Consider the following 27348-nt stretch of genomic DNA (forward strand, 5'->3'; position numbering starts at 1 on the left):
CATAACCCCCCCAACCTCCCCCCGCACCCCCATTTTCCCCCCCCATAACCCCCCCCCCATTTCCCTGCAGACTCCCCGACGCGACTGCCCCCCACCACCGCCCGCCCCGCCACCACCCGCCCGGTGAGCACCGTCACCCCCGCCGCCACCGCCCCCCCGCGCCGCCCGCACACCCCGCGCCCCCCCAAACCGCCGGGTGCCGGCGGGTGCCGAGCGGGCGAAGCCACCTGCGCCGACGGGCGCTGCGTCCCCCGCGATTACCTCTGCGACGGCGAACCCGACTGCGCCGACGGCAGCGACGAGGAAGCTTGCGGTGAGTTTGCGGTGCCGCGGCGAGGGTGGGTGATGGGGTGGGGGGCACCCTATGGGTGCTGACCCCCACCCATCACCCAGGCACCCCCTCGCCCTGCGAACCCAACGAATTCAAATGCCGCAACGGGCACTGCGCCCTCAAGCTTTGGCGTTGCGACGGCGAGAACGATTGCGGGGACGGCTCCGACGAGACCGATTGCCGTGAGTATGGCCCGGGGTTGGGGACACGCGCGGTGACACCGGTCCCGGTTGACAACGCGTCACCGTCATCGTTGCAGCCACCAAGGCACCCGGCGCGGCGTGCGGACCGGCGGAATTTCGATGCGTGGCGAGCGGGAGCTGCATCCGTGCCAGTTCCAATGCGACCGGGAACCCGACTGTCCCGACCGCTCCGATGAGGTCGGCTGCGGTGAGTGACATCGGGAGGGGACGCGTGGGCCAGGGGAGGGGACGCCGCTGCCCAGCTGGGGGGCACGGGGTACCCCCGGGGGCTGGGTTGGGGGACCCTGCGTTGTGGCTGCGTGCAGGGGATGCTGCGCCCGAGCTGGGCTGGGGACGCGGTGCTGTGGCACCGGGCTGGGGACACTGTGCCTGGGGACACTGTGCCATGGCACCAGGCTGGGGACACTGTGCCTGGGGACACTGTGCCATGGCACCGGGCTGGGGACATTGTGCCCAGGGACCCCATGCCATGGCACCGGGCTGGGGACATTGTGCTGGGGACACTGTGCCATGGCACCGGGCTGGGGACATTGTGCCATGGCACCAGGCTGGGGACACTGTGCCCAGGGACCCCATGCCATGGCACCGGGCTGGGAACATTGTGCTGGGGACACTGTGCCATGGCACCCGGCTGGGGACACCCTGTGCTGGGGACACTGTGCCATGGCACCGGGCTGGGGACACCTTGTGCTGGGGACACTGTGCCATGGCACCAGGCTGGGGACATTGTGCTGGGGACACTGTGCCATGGCACTGGGCTGGGGACACTGTGCCCAGGGACCCCATGCCATGGCACCGGGCTGGGGACATTGTGCTGGGGACACTGTGCCATGGCACCCGGCTGGGGACACCCTGTGCTGGGGACACTGTGCCATGGCACCGGGCTGGGGACACCTTGTGCTGGGGACACTGTGCCATGGCACCAGGCTGGGGACATTGTGCTGGGGACACTGTGCCATGGCACTGGGGCTGGGGACACTGTGCCCAGGGACCCCATGCCATGGCACCGGGCTGGGGACATTGTGCTGGGGACACTGTGCCATGGCACCCGGCTGGGGACACCCTGTGCTGGGGACACTGTGCCATGGCACCGGGCTGGGGACACCTTGTGCTGGGGACACTGTGCCATGGCACCAGGCTGGGGACATTGTGCTGGGGACACTGTGCCATGGCACTGGGCTGGGGACACTGTGCCCAGGGACCCCATGCCATGGCACCGGGCTGGGGACACTGTGCCCGGGGACCCTGTGCCATGGCACTGGGCTGGGGACACTGTGCTGGGGACACCGTGCCATGGCACCGGGCTGGGGACGTTGTGCCCAGGGACCCCATGCCATGGCACTGGGCTGGGGACACTGTGCTGGGGACACTGCGCCCGGGGACACCGTGCCATGGCACTAGGCTGGGGACACTGTGCCTGGGGACACCGTGCCATGGCACCAGGCTGGGGACACTGTGCCTGGGGACACTGTGGCATGGCACCGGGCTGGGGACGTTGTGCCCAGGGACCCTGTGCCATGGCACTGGGCTGGGGACACTGTGCTGGGGACACTGCACTTGGGGACCCCGTGCCATGGCACTGGGCTGGGGACACTTTGCCATGGCACCAGGCTGGGGACACTGTGCCATGACACCAGGCTGGGGACACTGTGCTCAGACACCTGGTGCCATGGCACTAGGCTGGGGACACTGTGCCTGGGGACACTGTGCCATGGCACCGGACTGGGGACACTGCACCCGGGGACCCCGTGCCATGGCACTGGGCTGGGGACACTGTGCTGGGGACACTGCGCCCGGGGACCCCGTGCTGTGGCACTGGGCTGGGGACCCTGTGCTGGGGACACTGTGCCCAATCCGTGCCACGCTGGGGACCCTCTGTCATGGCACTGGACTGGCTACAGTGCTGGGCACCCTGCAGCTGGGGACCCGCTGCCATGGCACAGTGCTGGGTGCGGCACTGGGGACCCTGTGCCCAAGCTGGGCTGGGGACCTGGTGCTGGTGGCCCTGTCCCCAAGCGGTGCCACCCTGGGGACCCGGTGCTGGTGGCCCTGTCCCCAGGCGGTGCCACCCTGGGGACCTGGTGCTGGGGACCCCGTCCCTAGGTGGTGCCACCCTGGGGACCTGGTGCTGGGGACCCCGTCCCTAGGTGGTGCCACCCTGGGGACCCGGTGCTGGTGGCCCTGTCCCCAGGCGGTGCCACCCTGGGGACCCAGTGCTGGGGACCCATCCCCAAGTGGTGCCACCCTGGGGACCCGGTGCTGGTGACTCCGTCCCCAGGCGGTGCCACTCTGGGGACCCGGTGCCACAGTGCGGTGCTGGTGACCCCGTCCCCAAGCTGGGCTGGGGACCTGGTGCTGGTGGCCCTGTCCCCAAGCAGTGCCACCCTGGGGACCCGGTGCTGGTGACCCCGTCCCCAGGAGGTGCCACCCTGGGGACCTGGTGCTGGTGACCCCGTCCCCAGGAGGTGCCACCCTGGGGACCCGGTGCTGGTGGCCCTGTCCCCAGGCGGTGCCACCCTGGGGACCCGGTGCTGGTGACCCCGTCCCCAGGAGGTGCCACCCTGGGGACCTGGTGCTGGGGACCCTGTCCCCAAGCGGTGCCACCCTGGGGACGTGGTGCTGGTGGCCCTGTCCCCAAGTGGTGCCACCCTGGGGACCTGGTGCTGGTGACCCCGTCCCCAGGAGGTGCCACCCTGGGGACCCGGTGCTGGTGACCCCGTCCCCAGGAGATGCCACCCTGGGGACCCGGTGCTGGTGACCCCGTCCCCAAGCGGTGCCACCCTGGGGACCCGGTGCTGGTGGCCCTGTCCCCAGGAGGTGCCACCCTGGGGACCCGGTGCTGGTGACCCCGTCCCCAGGAGGTGCCACCCTGGGGACCCGGTGCTGGGGACCCGTCCCCAGCAGGTGGTGACGGGGGGGTGCGGGCAGTGCCCCCGCAGGTGGTGACGCTCCCCCGGGAGTCGGTGCGGGCGGTGCCGGGGCAGACGGTCACCTTCACCTGCGTGGCCACCGGCGTCCCCACCCCCATCATCACCTGGCGCCTCAACTGGGGCCACACCCCCAGCAGCCACAGGTGGGGGCGGGGCCTCGGGGGGCGTGGTCCGATGGGCGCGGTGTAAGGGGGCGGAGTCTAAGGGGGGCGGCCCACAGGGGCAAGGGGAGCTGGCTGGGGGGTCTGCGGGAGGGGCTTGAGGGATGGGGTGGGGCTTATCTTTGGGGAGGGGCTTGCCCTTGGGGTGTGGCCTGTGGGGGGGGCTTGTGGAGGGCGGGGCTTGTGGAGGGCGGGGCTTGTGCTTTGGGGTGGAGGTGGTGGGTGGTGGTTGTGCTTGGGCGGGGCCTGTGGTGGTGGGAGGAGCTTGTGCCCGGGGGCGGGGCTTGTGCTGGGGGAGGGACTTGCACTTTGGGACAGGGTCTCTGCTGGTGGGAGGGGCTTGTGGCACACGGGGCTGTGGTGGGAGGGGCTTGCACTAGGGGAGAGCTCTGTGATGGGAGGGGCTTGCACTTGGGGGCAGTGCTTGTACAGGGGGCGTGGCCTGATGTGATGGGCGGGGCTTCCAGGGCGGGACTCCCAGCAAGGGGGCGGAGCTAACAGCCAGCAGGGGCTGCGCCCATGGGGGAGCAGCACAGCTGGAGTGGCTTCCCCTTGGGGGCGTGGCTTGCACGAGGGGCGTGGCTCGCACGAGGGGCGGGGCATACAGTTGGGGGCGGGGCCTGGTCGTAAGCAGGGCATGCAGCGGGGCTGTGCTCCTCTCCCGGTCCTGGGTGCCGGGGGCACTGGGTGTGCTGGGCACTGGGTGCTGGGGGTACTGGGTGTGCTGGGTGCCAGGGGCACTGGGTATGCCAGGCACTGCGTGTGCTGGGCACTGGGTGCTGGGGGTACTGGGTGTGCTGGGTGCCGGGGGCACTGGGTGTGCCAGGCACTGGGTGTGCTGGGTGCCGGGGGCACTGGGTGTGCTGGGTGCTGGGGGCACTGGGTGTGCCGGGGGCACTGGGTGCTGGGTACCAGGGACACTGGGTGTGCCGGGCACTGGGTGTGCTGGGCACTGGGTGCTGGGGGTACTGGGTGTGCTGGGTGCCGGGGGCACTGGATGTGCCGGGAGCACTGGGTGTGCCAGGCACTGGGTGTGCTGGGTGCCGGGGGCACTGGGTGTGCTGGATGCGGGGGGCACTGGGTGTGCCGGGCACTGGGTGCTGGGGGTACTGCGTGTGCTGGGTGCCGCGGGCACTGGGTGTGCTGGGCATTGGGTGCTGGGGGTACTGCGTGTGCTGGGTGCTGGGGGTACTGCGTGTGCTGGGTGCTGGGGGCACTGGGTGTGCTGGGCATTGGGTGCTGGGGGTACTGGGTGTGCTGGGTGCCGAGGGCACTGGGTGTGCCGGGCACTGGGTGCCGGGTGCGCCGGGTGCCAAGCGTGCCGCGCAGGGTGTCGATCGTGAGCGAGGCCGGGCAGGGCACCCTGACCATCCGGGACGTGAAAGAAGCCGACCAAGGCGCCTACACCTGCGAGGCCATCAACACCCTCGGCATGGTCTTCGGCATCCCCGACAGCATCCTCACCGTCACCCGCCCCGGTGAGCGTCCCCCGCCCCGCCCTCCCCATCCCACCCACCGCCCCCCCCCGGCAACATCACCGTCACCCACCGTCTCCCGCAGGGCCCTGCCCCGAGGGCCATTTCCAGGTGACGGGGACATCCCGCTGCCTGCCCTGCTTCTGCTTCGGCGTCACCACCGCCTGCCGCGCCACCGCCCGCCACCGCCACCGCCTGCGCCTGCGCTTCGACCGCCCCGACGACTTCAAGGGTGAGGTACGGGGACAAGGGAGGGGGGACAAGGGACACACCGGGGGCTGAGCATCTCCTCGTAGGCGTCAACGTGACGGTGCCGGCGGCGCCGTCCCCGCCGGCGCTCTCGGCCACCCAGCTCCACATGGATGTGGGTGCTGAGGAATTCCAGCTCCTGGATCTGTCCCGTCGGTTCCTGGCCCTCGACGCCTTCTGGGCGCTGCCGGACACCTTCCTCGGGGACAAGGTGACACCGGGGTGGGGACAGGGCTGGGGACGCCGGCGGCACGGCCGCTGACAGCCCGTTGCCGCTGCCAGGTGGATGCCTACGGGGGAGCGCTGAGTTACGGGGTGCGGTACCGGTTGGGGCGGGGACCCCCGGAAGCCACCACCCACCCCGACGTGGTGCTGCGGGGCCACGGGCGGCAGCTGCGGGCGCGCGCCGGAGCCACCCGGCCCGATGTCCTCAACCGGCGGCACGTGCCCTTCACCGAGGTGGGTGGGAGCTGGGAGGGGGGTGGTGGGTGGTGATGGGTGGTGGGTGGTGGGTGATGGTGGTGGTGGGTGGGTGATGGTGGTGGTGGGTGGGTGATGGTGGTGGTGGGTGGGTGATGGTGGTGGTGGGTGGTGGGTGGGTGGTGGGTGGTGGGTGGGGGGTGGGTGATGGTGGTGGGTGGGTGATGGTGGTGGGTGGGTGATGGTGGTGGGTGGGTGATGGTGGTGGTGGGTGGGTGATGGTGGTGGTGGTGATGGGTGGCGATGGGTGATGGTGGTGGTGGCGGGTGGGTGATACTGGTGGTGGTGGTGGTGGATGGGTGATACTGGTGATGGTGGTGGTGGGTGGGTGGTGGTGGTGGTGGTGCAAGGGTGATGGTGGTGGTGGTGGTGATGGGTGATGCTGGTGGTGGAAGGGTGGTGGTGGTGGGTGGGTGATGGCGGTGGTGGTGGTGGGTGGGTGATGGCGGTGGTGGTGGTGGGTGGGTGATACTGGTGATGGTGATGGTGGGTGGGTGATACTGGTGATGGCGGTGGTGGTGGGTGGGTGATGGCGGTGGTGGTGGGTGGGTGATGCTGGTGATGGTGGTGGGTGAGTGATGGACGATGCTGGTAGTGGGTGGGTGGTGGTGGTGGTGTTGGGAGGGTGGTGGTGGTGTTGGGAGGGTGGTGGTGGTGGTGGTGATGGGTGATGCTGGTGATGGTGGTGGGTGGGTGATGGGCGATGCTGGTGGTGGTGATGGGCGGGCAGTGGTGGTGTTGGGAGGGTGTTGGTGGTGGTGGTGATGGGTGATGCTGGTGGTGGCGATGGTGGGTGGGTGATGCTGGTGATGGTGGTGGGTGAGTGATGGACGATGCTGGTAGTGGGTGGGTGGTGGTGGTGGTGTTGGGAGGGTGTTGGTGGTGGTGGTGATGGGTGATGCTGGTGGTGGTGATGGTGGGTGGGTGATGCTGGTGATGGTGGTGGGTGGGTGATGGGCAATGCTGGTGGTGGTGATGGGCGGGCAGTGGTGGTGATGGGAGGGTGTTGGTGGTGGTGGGTGGGTGGGTGACAGTAGTGGGTGGGTGATGGGTGATGCTGCTGGTGGTGGGTGGGTGATGGTGATGCCAGTGGTGGTGGGTGGGTGATGCCAGTGTTGGCATCACCCCAGGGTGACACCGATGTCACCGTCCCGGCAGGACCACTGGGAGGACGAGGAGGGTGCCCCGGTGAGCCGGGAGCTGCTGCTGCTGGTGCTGCAGGGGCTGGAGGACATCTTCATCCGGGCGGTCTACGACGGGCGCATGGCCAGCGTGGGGCTCAGCGACGTGGCCATGGATGTCACCAGCCCCGGTGACACCGGCCTGGGGCCAGCCGGGGACGTCGAGGAGTGCAGGTGACCCCCGGTAGCGGGATCACGGGCGCGGTTACCACCGCTACCACGATGCCACCGTCACCCCGCTGTGTCCCCAGGTGCCCCGTGGGCTACGCGGGGCTGTCGTGCCAGCGATGTGCCACCCGCTTCGAGCGGGTGACGAGGGGACCTTACTTGGGGACCTGCTCCGGTTGCGGCTGCCACGGCCACTCCAGCACCTGCGACCCCGTTTTTGGGCACTGCCTGGTAAGGAGGCGGGAGGGTGACAAGGGGACGGGGACGTGGCACGGTGTCACCACCCTGTGCCACGTGTCCCCTCCCCGCCCAGAACTGCCAGCACAACACGGAGGGTCCCCAGTGCGAGAAGTGCAAACCCGGCTTCTTCGGCGATGCCACCAAGGGCACGGCCACCGCCTGTCACCCTTGTCCCTGTCCCTACACCGAGGCGGCTCGCAGGTGGGTGCCAACCTCAGGGGTGGTGCCCACCACGCCCTCCCCCCCCCCCCAGGTGTCACCGCCCCGGTGTCACCGTCGCCGTCACCCGCAGGTTTTCGGAGTCGTGCTTTTTGGACACGGACGGCCAAGCCACCTGCGACGCCTGCGCACCCGGTTACGCCGGCCGCCGCTGCGAGAGGTGGGTGGGGGGGTCCCTATATACCCACCCCCCCACCCGAGACCCCCCACCCAAGACCCCCTACCCAAGACCCCCCACCCATCACCCTCCCATCCCCATAGGTGCGCCCCGGGCTACGAGGGAGACCCCATCCAGCCGGGTGGCAAGTGCACCCCGATCGGTGAGTGGTGGGTGCTGGTTGTGGGGTGTCCCACCCCACCCATGGGTGCCCCCCACCCTCACCCTCGCTGCCCGCAGGCCAGGAGCTCGTCAAGTGCGACGCCCGCGGGGGCAAGGACGAGGCCGGTGGCACGTGCCGCTGCAAGGTGCGGGCCAGGGGAGGGGGAGGGGGGCTGGGTGCTCCCATCCCCCACAGCACCCGGTCTGACCCCCCCCCATGCCACCCAGTCTGAACCCCCCCCAACACACCCGGTCTGACCCCTGCTATGGCACCCAGTCTGATCCCTGGGGCACCCAGCCCAATCCCGACAGCACCCGGTCTTATCCCCCATAGCACCCAGTCCATTCCCTGTGGCACCCAGTCCAAAACCCCATAGCACCTATTCTGACCCCCCCATGGCACACGGTCCGCCCCCCCGCCCCAGCATCCAGTCCAACCACCCCCCTATGGCACCCATGCCGCCACCCCCCATGGCACCCAGTCCAACCCCGCTAGCACCCAGTCCAACCCCCCCCACGGCACCCAGTCCAACTCCCCCAGCATGAATGCCACGCCCCCCCCCATGGCACCCAGTGCAACCCCCCCATGGCACCCAATCCAACCCCGCTAGCACCCAGTCCACCCCCCCCCCCACGGCACCCAGTCCACCCCCCCCCACGGCACCCAGTCCACCCCCCCCCACGGCACCCAGTCCAACCCCCCCACGGCACCCAGTCCACCCCCCCCCACAGCACCCAGTCGTCCCCCCCCCACAGCACCCAGCCCAACCCCCCCAGCACCCAATCCACCCCCCCCAGCACCCAGTCCCTCCCCTCCATTTCCACTCCCCAACACCCCCCTCCCAGCACCCCCTCCCTCCCCAACCCTATCCCCCCATTTCCCAATCCTGCCCCCCCCAGCACCCACCCCCCACCCACCCCCTGTCCCCCCCCCCCGCAGCCCAACGTGCGGGGACGCCTCTGCGACGCCTGCGCCGCTGGCACCTTCCACCTGAGCGCGGCCAACCCCGAGGGCTGCCTGCCCTGCTTCTGCATGGGCGTCTCGCGGCACTGCGCCAGCTCCGCCTGGAGCCGCCACCAGGTACCCGCGCCGGGCCGTGCCAGGCCATGGGGGGCCGTGCCAGGCCATGGGGGGCCGTGCCGGGCTGCGCCGTGCCGTGTTGTGCCATGCTATGCAATGTTGTGCCATGCCATGCCGTGCCATGTTGTGCCGTGCCATGCCATGGCATGCTGTGCCATGTTGTGCCATGCCATGCCGTGTTGTGCCATGCCATGTTGTGCCATGTCATGCCATTATATGCCATGTTATGCCATGCCGTGGCATGCTGTGCCATGTAGTGCCGTGTTGTGCCATGCCGTGCCATGTTGGTGTCGTGCCATGCCATTATATGCCATGTTATGCCATGCCATGGCATGCTGTGCCATGTTGTGTCGTGCCATGCCATTATATGCCATGTTATGCCATGCCATGACATGCTGTGCCATGTTGTGCCATGCCACGCAATGTTGTGCCATGCTGTGCTGTGCCATGCCATGCCATGTTGTGCCATGCCATGCCATTATATGCCATGTTATGCCATGCCATGGCATGCTGTGCCGTGTTGTGCTATGCCATGCAATGTGTGCCATTATATGCCATGTCATGCATGCCGTGGCATGCTATGCAATGTTGTGCATGCCATGTTGTGCCATGCCATGCCATGTTGTGCCATGCCATGGCATGCTGTGCCATGTTGTGCCATGCCGTGCAATGTTGTGCCATGCCGTGCTGTGCCATGCCATGCCATGTTGTGCCATGCCATGCCATTATATGCCATGTTATGCCATGCCATGGCATGCTGTGCCGTGTTGTGCCATGCCATGCAATGTTGTGCCATGCTATGCCATGCCATGCCATTATATGCCATGTCATGCCATGCCGTGGCATGCTATGCAATGTTGTGCCATGCTGTGCTGTGCCATGCCATGCCATGTTGTGCCGCGCCATGCCATTATATGCCATGTTATGCCATGCCATGACATGCTGTGCCATGTTGTGCCATGCCATGCAATGTTGTGCCATGCCGTGCTGTGCCATGCCATGCCATGTTGTGCCATGCCATGCCATTATATGCCATGTTATGCCATGGCATGGCATGCTGTGCCGTGTTGTGCCATGCCATGCAATGTTGTGCCATGCCATGTGCCATGCCATGCAATGTTGTGCCATGCCATGCCATGCCATTATATGCCATGTCATGCCATGCCGTGGCATGCTATGCAATGTTGTGCCATGCTGTGCTGTGCCATGCCATGCCATGTTGTGCCATGCCATTATATGCCATGTTATGCCATGCCATGACATGCTGTGCCATGTTGTGCCATGCCATGCAATGTTGTGCCATGCCGTGCTGTGCCATGCCATGCCATGTTGTGCCATGCCATGCCATTATATGCCATGTTATGCCATGCCATGGCATGCTGTGCCGTATTGTGCCATGCCATGCAATGTTGTGCCATGCCATGCCATGCCATGCCATTATATGCCATGTCATGCCATGCCGTGGCATGCTATGCAATGTTGTGCCATGCCGTGCTGTGCCATGCCATGCCATGTTGTGCCATGCCATGCCATTATATGCCATGTTATGCCATGGCATGGCATGCTGTGCCATGTTGTGCCATGCCGTGCTGTGCCGTGCCATGCCGTGCTGTGCCATGCCATGCCATGTTGTGCCATGCCATGCCATTATATGCCATGTTATGCCATGGCATGGCATGCTGTGCCATGTTGTGCCATGCTATGCAATGTTGTGCCATGCCGTGCCGTGTTGTGCCGTGCCATGCCATTATATGCCATGTTATGCCATGCCATGGCATGCTGTGCCATGTTGTGCCATGCTATGCAATGTTGTGCCATGCCGTGTTGTGCCATGTTGTGCCATGCTGTGCCATTATATGCCATGCCGTGGCATGCTGTGCCATGTTGCACCACGTTATGCCATGTTGTGCCGCGCCATGTTGTGCCGCGCCATGTTGTGCCGCGCCATGCCATTATATGCCATGTTATGCCATGGTCTGGCATGCCATGCCATGCTATGCCATGCCATGTTGTGCCTTGCCGTACCATTATGTGCCATTCTGTGCCATGTTGTGCCGTGCTACACAATGTTGTGCCATGTAGTGCCGTGCCGGGCCATGTAGTGCCATGCCGTGCCGTGCCATGCTATGTCATGTCGAACTATGCCGTGTCGTGCGATGTAGTGCCATGTCGTGCCGTGCAATGCCATGTTGTGCCATGCCATGCCATTATATGCCATGTTATACCATGCCATAGCACGCTGTGCCATGTTGTGCCATGCTATGCCATGTTGTGCCATGCCATGTTGTGCTGTGCCATGCCATTATATCCACGTTATGCCATGCCGTGCCATGTTGTGCCGTGCCATGTTGTGCTGTGCCATGCCATTATATGCCATGTTATGCCATGTTGTGGCATGCCATGCCATGCTACGCCATACCATGCCATGTAGTGCCATGCCATGCCGTGCCATGCTATGTCATGTCGAACTATGCCGTGTCATGCGATGTAGTGCCATGTCGCGCCATGTAGGGTTATGCCATGGCACGCCATGTCATGTCATACCATGTAGTGCCACGTCGTGCCATGTTGTGCTGTGCAATGCCATGTTGTGCCATGCCGTGCCATTATATGCCATTCCATGCTGTGTTGTGCCTTGCCATACCGTTATGTGCCATGCTGTGCCATGTTATGCCACGCTACGCAACGTTGTGCCATGTTGTGCCATGTCACGCCATGTTTTCCCATGCTGTGCCATGCCGTGTTGTGCTGTGCCATGTCTTGCCATGCTGTGCCATGTCGTGCCATGTTGTGCCGCGCCATGCCATCTTGTGCCATGCTGTGCCATTATACGCCACACTGTGCTATGCCATGTCATGCCGTGCCAAGTTGTGCCGTGTCGTGCTGTGCAATGCCATGCTGTGCCATGTCATGTCTTGCCGTGCCACGTAGTGTCGTGCTGTGCCATGTCGTTCCATGCCGTGTTGTGCCATGCCATGTAGTGCCATGTTGTGCCATGCCGTGTAGTGCTGTGTTGTGCCATGCCGTGCCGTGTTGTGCCGTGCTGTCCCGTGCCATGCCATATAGTGCCGCGTTGTGCCATGCCGTGCTGTGCCGCGCTGTGCCATGCCATGCCTTGTTGTGCCATGCCGTGCCATGCCATGGCACGTAATGCCGTGCCGCGTTGCGCCATGCCGTGCTGTGCCGCGCTGTGCCATGCCATGCCGCGTTGTGCCATGCCATGCCATGCCATGGCACGTAATGCTGTGCCGCGTTGCGCCATGCCGTGCCGTGCCGCGTTGTGCCATACCGTGCCGTGCCATGCCCACCACCGAGCCCCTTCCCGCTCCCCTTCCAGGTCCTCCTCACCGCCGAGGAGACGCCGCCGCTGAGCCTGGCCAACCTGGCGGGCACGCAGACGGTGGGCGACGGCGCCCGCTTCTCCTCCCCGCGGGAGCTGCTCTTCGCCGCCTTCCAGGCGCTGCCCCGCGACGTCTACTACTGGGTGCTGCCCGCACCCTTCGCCGGGGACAAGGTGCCAGCGCCGGGGCCGGTTGGGGGACGAGGTGGACGTCCCCAAGCCTTGTTGAGCCTCGTCGCGTCCCACCCCGCAGGTGACGTCGTACGGCGGTGAGCTGCGGTACACGGTGACGCACCGGGCACCGGCGGGCGCCCAACCTTTGCCGCGCCAGCCCGACGTCCTCCTGCAGGGCAACGGCATCCTCCTGGAGCACTTCTCTGATGCCAACCCCACCTCCGGCGTCCCCACCACCGTCACCGTGCCCTTCCGCGAGGTGAGGACCCGGCGGGTGTCGTGTCCCCACCCCTCAACGCTGGGCTGGGGGTTGGGGACACGACGGTCACCCCCCGGGTTGTGCCCGCAGCGTGCCTGGCGCCGGGCGGACGGGCGCGATGCCACCCGTGAGCATCTCCTGATGGCTTTGGCCGACATCGATCTCTTCATGATCCGGGCGTCCTACTCGGATCAACCGGAGGAGAGCAGGTACGGGGGGACAGGGGAGGGGACACCGGGGATCTGGGGACGGGGGCAGGGCGGTGGGGACGTCACCTCTCGTCCCGCAGACTGGGCGATGTCAGCCTGGACGTGGCGGTGCCACACGCCACCGGCCGCCCGCCGGCGCTGGAGGTGGAGGATTGCTCCTGCCCGCCCGGTTACCGCGGTGCCTCCTGCCAGGTGAGACCCTCGGTGTCCCCTCACCCCGGCGTTGGGGACAACGAGCGGTGGCCCACCCTGCTTGTCCCCATGTCCCCTCCGTAGGACTGTGACACCGGCTACACCCGCAGCACCGCCGGGCTCTACCTGGGCACCTGCGAGCCGTGCCAATGCCACGGTCACACCGGCGAGTGCCACCCCGAGACCGGCGTCTGTCAGGTGAGCTGGGGACAGCGAGGGGACACCCCGGGGACCCCCGTGGCGGTGCCACCGACGCCGTCACTCCCCTTCGCAGGGCTGCCGGGATCACACGGAGGGTGCCCAATGTGACAAGTGCCAACCCGGCTACTACGGCGATGCCACCCGGGGCACCCCGGGCGACTGCCAGCCCTGTCCTTGCCACGGACCCCACGGTGACACCCAGTAAGTGCCACCCCCCCTGGTCCCCTCCATCCCTGGGGACACCGCCGGGGTGTCACCCATCCCTTTGTCCCCTCCGCAGGGTGACCAAGACCTGCTTCGAGGACACGGACGGGCAGCCCACGTGCAGCGCCTGCGCCCCGGGGCACAGCGGGCGCCTCTGCGAGAGGTGCCAGGGGAACCCGACGGGGGGGTGTGGGGGGGGGATGTTTTTTTGGGGTGCAACCCCCCCTCATTGGCTTTTTTTGGTGTCCCCCCCCCCCCCCAATAGGTGCTCGCCTGGGTACGTGGGGGACCCGCTGCGGGGAGAGCCGTGCCAAGGTGAGCGTCACGGGGAGGGGACGTGGCGGTGTCCCCCCGCGGTGGCACTGAGGGGGGGGGGGTCGTGTCTAACTGCTGTGTCCCCCCCCCCCCCAACCCCGCAGAGCCGGGTGTCCCCAGCGGGCAGTGCCAGTGCGACCCCCGCGGCAGCATCGGCGAGAGCTGCCACGCCGACGGGCAGTGCCACTGCAAGGTGAGCCCTGGCCCCTGTCACCCCCCTTCCTCAGCGCGTCCCCAAGCCCTGGGAGGGCTGGGGGGGGGGGGGACACACACACAGAGGTGATGTCACCCACCCTGTGTCCCCCAGGCCAACGCGGAGGGTGCCCGCTGTGCCACCTGCCGTCCCCACCATTTCCACCTGAGTGCCAGCGAGCCGGCCGGCTGCCTGCCCTGCTTCTGCATGGGCATCGTCCAGCACTGCGCCAGCACCGCCTACGCCCGCGGCACCGTGAGTGTCCCCGTGTGTCCCCCCCCCCGCCACTGCGATGTCCCCAGGGTGTCCCCAGATGTCCCTGACTCCGCTCACCCGTATCCCCATCCCGTAGGTCCGGACGCCCTTCGCTCCCGGTGATCCCCAGGGATTCGCGTTGGTGAACCGGCAGCGCAGCACCCGGGTGGGCACCGGCTTCGGGGTGGAGCCGGGCACCCCCCAACCCCGCTTGAGCTACGACCGTTTCGGGGAGCTGCCCCCCGACTCCTACTACTGGCAGCTGCCGCCGCCCTATCAGGGGGACAAGGTAACGGGGGTGCCCCCACCCCGGGTGCCCCCACCCCTGCCGGCGGCTGCACCCGCTCCCCGTGGGCACCCCTGGGAGCGCGTCCCACGGCTTCTGTCGGAGGGATGGGCGCAGCCTCCCCCGTCTCCTGCCTCCCCTTTTCCTCCCCCATTTTCCTCCCCCTTTTCCTCCCCCTTTTCCTCCCCCTTTTCCTCCCCTTTTCCTCCCCCTTTTCCTCCCCCTTTTCCTCCCCCTTTTCCTCCCCCTTTTCCTCCCCTTTTCCTCCCCTTTTCCTCCCCCTTTTCCTCCCCCTTTTCCTCCCCCCTTTCCTCCTTTTTCCTCCTTTTTCCTCCCCCTTTCCTCCTTTTTCCTCCTTTTTCCTCCTTTTTCCTCCTTTTTCCTCCTTTTTCCTCCTTTTCCTCCTTTTTCCTCCTTTTCCTCCTTTTTCCTCCTTTTCCTCCTTTTCCTCTTTTTTCCCTTTTTTCCCTTTTTTCCCTTTTTTCCCTTTTTTCTTTTTTCCCTTTTTTCCTTTTTTCCCTTTTTTCCCTTTTTTTTTTTTTCCCTTTTTTCCCTTTTTTCCTTTTTCCCTTTTTTCCCCTTTTTCCCCTTTTTTCCCCTTTTTTCCCCTTTTTTCCCCTTTTTTTCCCCTTTTTTCCCCTTTTTTCCCTTTTTTCCCCTTTTTTCCCCTTTTTTCCCCTTTTTCCCCTTTTTTCCCCTTTTTTCCCCTTTTTTCCCCTTTTTTCCCCTTTTTCCCCTTTTTTCCCCTTTTTCCCCTTTTTTCCCCTTTTTCCCCTTTTTCCCCTTTTTCCCCTTTTTCCTTTTTTCCTTTTTTTCCTTTTTCCTTTTTTTTCCTTTTTTTCGTTTTTTTTCCTTTTTTTAATGCTTTTTCCTTCTCCCATCCCTTCCCCTTCCTCATCCCTATCTCATCCCATCCCCTTCCCCATCCTCTTCCTCTTCCCCTTCCCCTTCCCCATCCTCTTCCTCTTCCCCTTCCCCATCCCCATCCTGTCCCGTCCCTTCCCCTTCCCATTCCCATCCCATCCCCTCCCATCCCCTTCCCATTCCCATTCCCATCCCCATCCCCTCCCATCCCCATCCCACCCCCACCCCACCCCATCTCCCCGTGCAGGTGGGCTCCTACGGCGGGCGCCTCCGCTACACCCTGACCTACACCCCGGGGGGGCAGGGAGCCCCCCTGCCCGACGCCGACATCCAGATCACGGTATGGGGGTGCCTGGGGGGGACACACGGACGCAGGGTGTCACCGGGACCCCCCCTGACCCCCCCCATATCCCCAGGGCAACGACATCACGCTGGTGGCGTACCAGCCCGACCTGCCCCCGCGGACCCCCCAGACCTTCGAGATCATTTTTCGGGAGGTAGGAGGGGGTGGGTGGCTTTTGTCCCTGATGTCCCCCGTCCCCACGATGTGCCAAGCACCCCCCCGCCCTTGACACCCCCTTCCACCCGCAGCAATACTGGCAGCGGCCGGACGGGCAACCGGCGACGCGGGAGCATCTCCTGATGGCTTTGGCCGACCTGGATGAGGTCCTCATCCGAGCCACCTACTCCACCCGCACGGCCGCGTCCAGCATCGCCGACGTCGCCATGGATACGGTCGTGCCCCCCCAACCCGGCCTCCCCCCGGCCCCCGAGGTGGAGGAATGCCGCTGCCCCCCCGGGTACCACGGGCTGTCCTGCCAGGTGAGCCCCCAGCATCCCCCCCCAGCATCCCCCCCAGCATCTCCAGTGTCAGCCCCATCATCCCCAGCATCCCCCCCCCAGCATCCCCCCAGTATCCCCAGCATCACACCCCAGCATCCCCCCAGCATCCCCATTCCCCCCCAGCATCACCCCCCAGCATCCCCCCCATCATCCCCATCCCCCCATCATCCCCCCAGCATCCCCCCCCACCCCCATCATCCCCCCCAGCATCCCCCCGTCCCCCCCAGCATCCCCCCCATCATGCCCAGCATCCCCCGCATCAGCCCCACCATCCCCAGCATCCCCCCCCAGCATCCCCCCCCAGCATCCCCCCCCAGCATCCCGCCCCCAGCATCCCCCCAGTATCCCCAGCATCACCCCCCAGCATCACCCCCATCACCCCTCCCACCCCCCCAGCATCCCCCCCCAGCATCCCCCCAGTATCCCCAGCATCACTCCCCAGCATCCCCCCCAGCATCCCCATCCCCCCCCAGCATCCCCAGCATCACCCCCCAGCATCCCCCCCAGCATCCCCATCCCCCCCCCAGCATCCTCCCCCAGCATCCCCCCCCCAGCATCCCCCCCCCAGCATCCCCCCCCAGCATCCCCCCCCAGCATCCCCCCCCAGCATCCCCATCCCCCCCCCAGCATCCCCCCCCAGCATCCCCCCCAGCATCCCCATCCCTCCCCCAGCATCCCTCCCCCAGCATCCCCCCAGCATCCCCAGCATCACCCCCCAGCATCACCCCCATCACCCCTCCCACCCCCCCAGCATCCCCCCCCAGCATCCCCCCAGTATCCCCAGCATCACTCCCCAGCATCCCCCCCAGCATCCCCATCCCCCCCCAGCATCCCCCCCCAGCATCCCCAGCATCACCCCCGAGCATCACCCCCCAGCATCCCCCCCAGCATCCCCATCCCCCCCCCAGCATCCTCCCCCAGCATCCCCCCAGTATCCCCAGCATCCCCCCCCAGCATCCCCCCCCAGCATCCCCCCCCAGCATCCCCCCCCCAGCATCCCCCCCCCAGCATCCCCCCCCAGCATCCCCCCCCCAGCATCCCCCCCCAGCATCCCCCCCAGCATCCCCCCCCAGCATCCCCCCCAGCATCCCCATCCCTCCCCCAGCATCCCCCCCCCAGCATCCCCCCAGCATCCCCAGCATCCCCCCCCAGCATCACCCCCATCACCCCTCCCACCCCCCCAGCATCCCCAGCATCACTCCCATCACACCCCCCCATCATCACCCCCCCTTCCCAGGGATATTTGGGTGGGGTGAGGGTGTCACAAACACTGAACCCCCATTTTGGTGTACCCCCCCTCCCCCCGGCAGGATTGTGCCCCCGGTTACACCCGCACCGGGGGGGGGCTCTACCTGGGGCACTGCGAGCTCTGCGAGTGCAACGGGCATTCGGAGAGCTGCCACCCCGAGAGCGGCGTCTGCTCCGTAAGTCTTTACGTTAAGCAGGGGTTGTTTTTTTTTGGGGGGGGGGGGGCGGGGCTGGGGTCTCATCCCAGCTCTGCACCCCCAAATATTTGTGTGTCCCTCCCCCCCAGGGATGCTTGCACAACACGGCGGGGGATTTCTGTGACCAATGTGCCCCCGGTTTCTACGGGGATGCCACCGCCGGTACCCCCGAGGACTGCCAGCCCTGCGCCTGTCCCCTCCCGTACCCCGAAAACCAGTGAGTGCCGGTGCCGGGGTGGGGGGGTACCGGGGAGGGGACGTCCCCCCCCACCTCACCCTGTCCCCGCAGGTTCTCCAGGACCTGCGAGAGCTTGGCAGGCGGCGGGTACCGCTGCACCGCCTGCGAGCCGGGCTACGCCGGGCAGTACTGCGAGCGGTGAGGCCCGCGGGGGGGCGGCTGGCACCCCCATACACCCGCCCTGATGTGCTCACCCCCATATGCTCACCCCCATATGCTCACCCCCATATACCCACCCCATGAGCTCACCCCCATATACCCACCCCCATATACCCACCCCATGAGCTCACCCCCATATACCCACCCCAATGAGCTCACCCCCATATACCCACCCCCATATACCCCCCCCAATGAGCTCACCCCCATATACCCACCCCCATATACCCACCCCAATGAGTTCACCCTCATATACCCACCCCCATATACCCACCCCATGAGCTCACCCCCATATACCCACCCCCATATACCCACCCCAATGAGCTCACCCCCATATACCCACCCCCATATACCCCCCCCAATGAGCTCACCCCCATATACCCACCCCCATATACCCACCCCATGAGCTCACCCCCATATACCCACCCCCATATACCCACCCCAATGAGTTCACCCCCATATACCCACCCCCATATACCCACCCATGAGCTCACCCCCATATACCCACCCCCATATACCCCCCCCAATGAGCTCACCCCCATATACCCACCCCCATATACCCACCCATGAGCCCACCCCATATACCCACCCCCATATACCCACCCCAATGAGCTCACCCCCATATACCCACCCCCATATACCCCCCCCAATGAGTTCACCCCCATATACCCACCCCCATATACCCACCCATGAGTTCACCCCCATATACCCACCCCCATATACCCCCCCCAATGAGCTCACCCCCATATACCCACCCCCATATACCCACCCCATGAGCTCACCCCCACATACCAACCCCCATATACCCACCCCGATGTGCTCACCCCGATATACTCATCCCGATATACCCTCCCCAATATACCCACCCCCATGTGCTCATCCTTATACCCACCCCCATATACCCCCCCGGATATACCCACCCCCATATACCCACCCTGATGTGCTCACCCCGATGGGCTCCCCCGATATACCCAGCCCGCTGTGCTCACCCTTATACCCACCCCGATATAGTCACCCTGGGGTGCTCACCCCCGTATACTCACCCTTATACCCACCCCGATGGGCTCACCCCGATATACTCACCCTGAAATACTCACCCCGATATACCCACCCCCATGTGCTCACCCCAAAATACTCATCCCCATATGCTCACCCCGATATACTCACCCCAAAATACTCATCCCCATATACCCACCCTGTTAGGCTCACCCCGATATACGCACCCCGATATACGCACCCCCATGTGCTCACCCCGATATACTCACCTTGATGTTCTCCTCCTGATATACCCACCCCGATATACCCACCCGAATATGCTCACCCCAGCATCCCCACCCCAATGTGCTCACCCCAATATATGCACCCCAATGTGCTTACGCAGATATACCCACCCTGCTATGCTCACCCCACTATACCCACCCCAGTATAGCCACTCCAGTATGCTTACCCCACTATGCCCACCCCAATGGGCTCACCCTGATATACCCACCCCGATATACGCACCCTAATATACCCACCCCAATGGGCTCACCTCAATATACCCACCCCAGTATACCCACCCCCATATACCCACCCCAATGGGCTCACCCCACTATACCCACCCCGATATACCCAACCCCATATACCCACCCTGATGGACTCACCCCCATATATGCACCCCCATATGCTCATCCCGGTATACCCACCCCGATATACCCACCCTGATGGGCCCACCCCAATATACCCACCCTGATATACGTGCCCTGATATACCCACCCTGATGGGCTCACCCCAGTATACCCACCCCAGTATACCCACCCTGATATACCCACCCCGATGGGCTCACCCCAGTATACCCACCCCAGTATACCCACCCCGATATACCCACCCCGATGGGCTCACCCCAGTATACCCACCCCGATATACCCACCCCAATGGGCTCACCCCAGTATACCCACCCCGATATACCCACCCCGATATACCCACCCCCACGGGCTCGCCCCCCTATACGCACCCCGATAGGCTCACCCTGCTATACCCCCCCCATACCCATCCCCATATACCCCCCCATACGTACTCACCCCCCTTACCCCCTCCAGCTGCGCTCCCGGCTACGCGGGCGACCCCACGGCGCGGGGGCAGGCGTGCGCCCCGGCGGGCTCCTGGCACCCGCTGGCCGTCCGCGTCCACCCGCCGCGCACCGCGGTGGCCCAGGGCAGCGCCGTCACCCTGCGGTGCCAGGCCACCGGCGACCCCCCCTTCTATTACCACTGGGCGCGAGAAGACGGGCGCCCCCTCCCCGAGGGCGCCCAGAGCCGGCGACAAGGTATTGGGTGACTCGGGGTGAGGGGGGGGACCGGGGTGTCCCCAGGGTGGTGGTGGGGGGGTGGGGGGACGTGGGGTGTCACCCGTGTCCCCCCCACCCAGGCGAGGAGCTGCACTTCGCCAGCATCCAGCCCTCCGAAGCGGGCGTCTACATCTGCTCCTGCCGCAACCTGCGGCACAGCAACGCCAGCCGCGCCGAGGTCATTGTCACCGGTAGGTCATTGTCACCGGTAGGTCATTGTCACCGGTAGATTGTCACCGGTAGGTCATTGTCACCGGTAGGTCATTGTCACCGGTAGATTGTCACCGGTAGGTTGTCACCAGTAGGTCATTGTCACCGGTAGATTGTTACCGGTAGGTCATTGTCACCGGTAGGTCATTGTCACTGGTAGATTGTCACCGGTAGATTGTCACCGGTAGGTCATTGTCACCGGTAGGTTGTCACCGGTGGGTCATTGTCACCGGTAGATTGTCACCGGTAGGTCATTGTCACCGGTAGGTCATTGTCACCGGTAGATTGTCACCGGTAGATTGTCACTGGTAGGTCATTGTCACCGGTAGGTCATTGTCACTGGTAGATTGTCACCGGTAGGTCATTGTCACCGGTAGGTCATTGTCACCGGTAGATTGTCACCGGTAGGTTGTCACCGGTAGGTTGTCACTGGTAGGTCATTGTCACCGGTAGCTTGTCACCGGTAGGTCATTGTCACCGGTAGGTCATTGTCACCGGTAGGTCGTCACCGGTAGGTCATTGTCACCGAGCCGGTGGGGGGGGGGACGCACACGGGGACGGAGGGGAGGAGCGGGGCTCAGTTCTCCCGTCTGGGCGCAGAGACCCCCGGCAAACCCATCACCGTCACCGTGGAGGAGAAGCGGGTGCAGCGGGTGAAGCCCGGGGCCGACGTTACCTTCGTCTGCACCGCCAAGAGCAAGGTGAGGGGTGCGGGGGTGGCGGGGCGGGGAGGGCGTGCGGGCACCCTTGGGTGCCCACAGGGTCATGGAGGGCACCCCTGGGTGCCCATCCAGCCATATGGACCTCCCCAAGCACCCTTGGGTGCCCACAGGGTCATGGAGGGCACCCCTGGGTGCCCATCCAGCCATATGGACCTCCCCAAGCACTCTCCCCAAGCACCCTTGGGTGCCCAGGGGGTCATGCAGGGCACCCCTGGGTGCCCATCCAGCCGTATGGATCCCCCCAAGCACCCTTGGGTGCCCAGGGGGTCATGCAGGGCACCCCTGGGTGCCCATCCAGCCGTATGGACCCCCCAAACACCCTTGGGTGCCCACAGGGTCCATTTGCAGCCATATGGACCCCACCAAGCACCCTTGGGTGCCCATCCAGCCGTATGGACCCCCCAAGCACCCTTGGGTGCCCACAGGGTCATGCAGGGCACCCCTGGGTGCCCATGCAGTCATATGGACCCCATCAAGCACCCTTGGGTGCCCATCCAGCCGTATGGACCCCCCAAGCACCCTTAGGTGCCCAGGGGGTCATGCAGGGCACCCCTGGGTGCCCATCCAGCCGTATGGACCCCCCAAACACCCTTGGGTGCCCACAGGGTCCATTTGCAGCCGTATGGACCCCCCAAGCACCCTTGGGTGCCCACAGGGTCATGCAGGGCACCCCTGGGTGCCCATCCAGCCATACGGGCCCCCCCAAACGCCCTTGGGTGCCCATGGGGGCGTGCAGGACATGGGGACACCGCTGGGTGCCCATGGGGACATGCAGGGCACCCCTGGGTGCCCATCCAGCCATACGGGCCCCCCCAAACACCCTTGGGTGCCCATGGGGACGTGCAGGACATGGGGACACCCCTGGGTGCCCATGGGGACATGCAGGGCACCCCTGGATGCCCATCCAGCCATATGAACCCCCCCCAAACACCCCTGGGTGCCCACGTGCCTCTACAGGACACGCCCCCACCCCTGGGTGCTCACCTCTCCCCCACGGGTGCAGCACCCCCCACCCCCCACCCCATCCCCAGCGGATCCCCCTGCCCTCCCTGCGTGCCCATCCCCGTGGCCTCAGGCCTCCCCCTCTCTCCCCGCCAGTCGCCCGCCTACACCCTGGTGTGGACGCGGCAGAACCACGGCACGCTGCCGGCCGGCGCCGTGGACTTCAACGGCATCCTCACCCTGCGCGGCGTGCGCCCCGAGGACGCCGGCGTCTACGTCTGCACCGGCTCCAACATGTTGGACATGGACGAGGGCACCGCCACGCTCTACGTCCAGGGTGAGCCCGCAGGGCGCCCAGGTGCCGGGGTGATGGGCACGCTCGGCGTCCAGACGCCGGGGTGGTGGGCACGTTCGGCGCCCAGATGCCAGGGTGATGGGCACACTCACTGCCCAGATGCCGGGGTGATGGGCACGCTTGGCGCCCAGATGCTGGGGTGGTGGGCACACTCGGCGCCCAGATGCCAGGGTGATGGGCACACTCACTGCCCAGATGCCGGGGTGATGGGCACACTCACTGCTCAGGCGCCGAGGTGATGGGCACATTCGGCGCCCAGATGCTGGGGTGATGGGCACACTCACTGCCCAGATGCCAGGGTGGTGGGCACACTCACTGCCCAGATGCCGGGGTGATGGGCACGCTCGGCGCCCAGATGCCGGGGTGGTGGGCACGCTCGGCGCCCGGACGCCGGGGTGGTGGGCACACTCACTGCCCAGATGCCGGGGTGATGGGCACACTCGGCGCCCAGATGCTGGGGTGATGGGCACACTCACTGCCCAGATGCCGGGGTGATGGGCACGCTCGGTGCCCGGACGCCGGGGTGGTGGGCACACTCACTGCCCAGATGCCGGGGTGATGGGCACGCTCGGCGCCCAGATGCCGGGGTGGTGGGCACGCTCGGCGCCCGGACGCCGGGGTGGTGGGCACACTCACTGCCCAGATGCCGGGGTGATGGGCACACTCGGCGCCCAGATGCTGGGGTGATGGGCACACTCACTGCCCAGATGCCGGGGTGATGGGCACGCTCGGCGCCCGGACGCCGGGGTGGTGGGCACACTCACTGCCCAGATGCCGGGGTGATGGGCACACTCGGCGCCCAGATGCTGGGGTGATGGGCACACTCACTGCCCAGATGCCAGGGTGACGGACACGCTCACTGCCCAGATGCCAGGGTGATGGGCCCACTCACTGCCCAGATGCCGGGGTGATGGGCCCACTCGGCGCCCAGATGCTGGGGTGATGGGCACACTCACTGCCCAGATGCCAGGGTGGTGGGCACACTCACTGCCCAGATGCCGGGGTGGTGGGCACACTCACTGCCCAGATGCCGGGGTGATGGACACGCTCACTGCCCAGATGCCGGGGTGATGGGCCCACTCGGCGCCCAGATGCTGGGGTGATGGGCACACTCACTGCCCAGATGCCAGGGTGATGGGCACACTCACTGCCCAGATGCCGGGGTGATGGACACGCTCACTGCCCAGATGCTGGGGTGATGGGCACACTCACTGCCCAGATGCCAGGGTGATGGGCACACTCACTGCCCAGACACCAGGGTGATGGACACGCTCACTGCCCAGATGCTGGGGTGATGGGCACACTTGGTGCCCAGATGCTGGGGTGGTGGGCAGGCTCGCTGCCCAGACACCAGGGTGATGGGCATGCTCAGCGCCCAGATGCTGGGGTGGTGGGCACATTCTCCACCCAGATGCTGGGGTGATGGGCAGGCTCGCTGCCCAGATGCTGGGGTGGTAGGCACACTCGGCGCCCAGATGCCGGGGTGGTGGGCACAGTTGGTGCCCAGATGATGGGGTAATGGGCAGGTTTGCCGCCCAGACACCAGGGTGATGGGCAGGCTTACCGCCCAGACGCTGGGGCAGTGAGCACGCTCAGTGCCCAGACACCAAGGTGATGGGCAGGCTTGGTGCCCAGACGCCAGGGCGATGGGCACAGTCAGTGCCCAGACGCCGGGGTGATGGGCACGCTCTCCTCAGACCCGCGCCCTCTTGCAGCCCCCTCGAAGACTCAGATGTTTTACGGACCCGTTGAGTTCATGGAGGGGCACAGACCGGGTAAGTCACCGCGGGGGACGGCTGGGGTGGGGGGTCCCCGCGCTGCCCCCCCACCCGCTGCATGCCGGGGCTCCACCGCGCACCCCGCCGCCAGCCGCGCCACGCCGCCCCCCCCGCTTCCCACCGCCTGGGGCCAGCACCGGGGGGGGGGGGGCCCGCGATGAGCCCTGAGCCCCCCCCCCCCTCGGGTCTCACCGCAGCCGGCACCGCCGCAGCCCCCACCGCCGCCGTGGAGCCGGCGCAGCTGAGCGTGGCACCGGGGCAGCCGGCAGAGTTTCGCTGCGTGGTCACCGGCAGCCCCCCGCCCACCCTCGAGTGGCTCGGTAGGTGCCCACCGGGGACTGGGGGAGGAGGGGGACACCAGCACCGGGTTTGGGGACACGGTGACCGGGGGTGACGCCGGGCCGTGTCCCCGCAGGCACGCTGCCGCCGCGGGCGGTGGTCCAAGGTGGGACGCTGCGTTTCGGCGCCGTCGAGCCCGCCGATGAGGGGCACTACGCGTGCCGGGCGCGCAGCAGCGCCGGGCAGCACACGGCGCGGGCCTTCCTCCACGTGCAAGGTGAGCGTCGTCCCCATCGTCCCCATCATCGGTCATCCCTGTCGTCCCCATCGTCCCCGTGGTCCCCATTGTCCATCCCCATCGTCCCATCATCCCTGTCATCCCTGTTGTCCCCATCGTCCCCATCCCCATCGTCCCATCATCCTCGTCATCTACATCATCTCTGCCACCCCCATCATCTCCATCACCACTATCATCTACATCACCCCCATTGTCCCCGTCATCTTCCCTGTCACCCCGGTTGTCCCCATCAGCCCCATCATCGCCATCATCTGCATCATCCCCGTCACCCCCATCGTCTCCATCACCCTCATCATCCCCATCAGCCCCATCGTCCCCGTCACCCTCATCATCCCCGTCACCATCATCATCCCCATCACCCTCATCGTCCCTGTCACCATCATCCCTGTCATCTCCCATCGTCCAGCCCCCTCATCCCCATCATCCCATCGCCCGCACCATCCCCATCGTCCCCATCATCCCTGTCACCCCATTGCCTCCATCATCCCCTTGTCCCCATGATCTTCATTGTCCCCATCATCCCATTGTCCCCATATCTTCATTGTCCCCATCATCCCTGTCACCCCCATTGTCTCCATCATCCCCTTCATCTCCCATTGTCTGTCCCCATCATCCCATTGTCCCCATCATCCTCATTGTCTCCATCATCCCTGTCACCCCATCATCCTCACTATCCCCATTGTCCCCATCATCCCTGTGACATCCCTTGTCCCCATCACCCCCCTTGTCCCCATCATCCTCATTGTCCCCATCATCCCTGTCACCCCAATCATCCTCATCATCCTCACTGTCCCCATCATCCCTGTGACCTCCCTTGTCCCCATCATCCCCCATCGTCCCCATCATCCCCCATCGTCCCCATCATCCCCCATCATCCCCATCACCCCCCTTGTCACCATCACCCCCCTTGTCCCCATCATCCCTGTCACCCCCATCATCCCCATCACCCTCATCGCCTGCATCACCCATGTCACCCCCATTGTCTCCATCGCTCCGCCCCCCCACCCCGGTGCCACCCTGACCCCCGGCTTCCCGCAGCCGCCGGCGCACCCCGGGTGCAGGTGAGCCCGGAGCGGACGGAGGTGCAGGAGGGCTCCACGGTGCGGCTCTACTGCCGGGTCTCGGGGTCACCCACCGCCACCATCACCTGGGAGAAGCAGGGGGGCACCCTGCCGCCGCAGGTGAGCCGGGGGCCGGCACCCTTGGGTGCTCCCAGGGGGGGTGCGGGTGCACCGCGGGTGCCGCTCACGCCCGCCCTCGTGCCGCAGTCCCGCGCCGAGCACGCCGACATCGCCACGTTGGTCATCCCCGCCGTGACGGCGGCCGACGGCGGCGTCTACCTCTGCGTGGGCACCAGCGCCGCCGGCACCGCCCGTGCCGCCATCGAGGTGGCGGTGGTGCCAGGTGAGGCGGGTGGGGGACGCCGGGTGGGGTTCGGGGATGGTTTCGGGGGGCCGCAACCTACCCGTGTCCCCCCTTTTCCTCCCTGCAGGGACGGCGCCGCCCGTCCGCATCGAGTCCTCGTCCCCATCCGTCACCGAGGGACAGACCCTGGACCTCGACTGCGTGGTGGCAGGACCTGGCCCCGCCACCGTGACGTGGTACAAGCGCGGCGGCTCCCTGCCCGCCGGCCACCAGGTAGGGCGCGGGCGGCGCGGGCAGCACCCCAAATCCTGCCCTGTCCCCCGCTATGTGACATCGATGCCTGTCCCCAACCCCAGGTTTCGGGGTCCCGGCTCCGCGTCCCTCATGTCACGGCGGCCGATTCGGGGGAGTACGTGTGCCGGGCGAGCTTGGGGACCACCGTCCGGGAGGCGTCCGTCATCGTCACCGTCGTGGCTGGATCCGGCTCGTCCTATGGTGAGACTGGGCTCGGTGGCACTGGGGGGGGACATGCTGGTCCCAGATGGGTGGTGACAGCTCCGTCCTCCCCGCCAGGGCCACCGGCTTCGGGTGTCCCCGTCCGGATCGAGGCGTCCTCGTCCACCGTGGCTGAGGGACAGAGCCTGGACCTCAACTGCGTGGTGGCCGGGCAGGGACAGGCCACCGTCACCTGGTACAAGCGCGGGGGGGCCCTCCCGGCCAAGCACCAGGTAAGGGGACACTGGAGGGGGATGTCCCCAAGGGGGGTGGTTGGGGTTGACCCATGGCCCCGTGCAAGCCCAGGTGGCCCCGTGCAAGCCCAGGTGGCCCCGTGCAAGCACAGGTGGCCCCATGCAAGCTGAGG

General features: G+C 66.1%; 2 protein-coding genes across 2 annotated transcripts in view; one reads left to right on the forward strand and one right to left on the reverse strand.

Moving 5' to 3' along the window:
• SLC2A1 (solute carrier family 2 member 1) overlaps positions 1-27348 on the reverse strand; it is a 159163-nt gene that overhangs the window by 119698 nt on the left and 12117 nt on the right. The window lies entirely within an intron of this gene.
• Positions 1-27348, forward strand: part of HSPG2 (heparan sulfate proteoglycan 2) — a 58972-nt gene that overhangs the window by 10863 nt on the left and 20761 nt on the right. Inside the window, 45 exon segments of the mRNA XM_075171916.1 lie at positions 71-313; positions 394-513; positions 591-665; positions 668-721; positions 3463-3607; positions 4955-5103; positions 5186-5332; positions 5397-5560; positions 5632-5808; positions 6988-7184; positions 7262-7409; positions 7492-7619; positions 7711-7797; positions 7899-7957; positions 8035-8102; positions 8897-9037; positions 12375-12551; positions 12631-12810; positions 12901-13019; positions 13100-13211; positions 13296-13409; positions 13486-13613; positions 13693-13779; positions 13882-13931; positions 14036-14124; positions 14239-14379; positions 14477-14668; positions 15777-15869; positions 15946-16026; positions 16121-16351; positions 17683-17796; positions 17907-18034; positions 18107-18193; positions 20290-20516; positions 20618-20728; positions 21348-21448; positions 22568-22748; positions 24482-24541; positions 24742-24864; positions 24960-25100; positions 26160-26302; positions 26390-26525; positions 26614-26759; positions 26843-26981; positions 27060-27214. Coding sequence (XP_075028017.1) covers positions 71-313; positions 394-513; positions 591-665; positions 668-721; positions 3463-3607; positions 4955-5103; positions 5186-5332; positions 5397-5560; positions 5632-5808; positions 6988-7184; positions 7262-7409; positions 7492-7619; positions 7711-7797; positions 7899-7957; positions 8035-8102; positions 8897-9037; positions 12375-12551; positions 12631-12810; positions 12901-13019; positions 13100-13211; positions 13296-13409; positions 13486-13613; positions 13693-13779; positions 13882-13931; positions 14036-14124; positions 14239-14379; positions 14477-14668; positions 15777-15869; positions 15946-16026; positions 16121-16351; positions 17683-17796; positions 17907-18034; positions 18107-18193; positions 20290-20516; positions 20618-20728; positions 21348-21448; positions 22568-22748; positions 24482-24541; positions 24742-24864; positions 24960-25100; positions 26160-26302; positions 26390-26525; positions 26614-26759; positions 26843-26981; positions 27060-27214 — 5888 coding nt within the window.

This window comes from Calonectris borealis, chromosome 23, assembly GCF_964195595.1.
Source record: "Calonectris borealis chromosome 23, bCalBor7.hap1.2, whole genome shotgun sequence".
Taxonomy (NCBI): domain Eukaryota; kingdom Metazoa; phylum Chordata; class Aves; order Procellariiformes; family Procellariidae; genus Calonectris; species Calonectris borealis.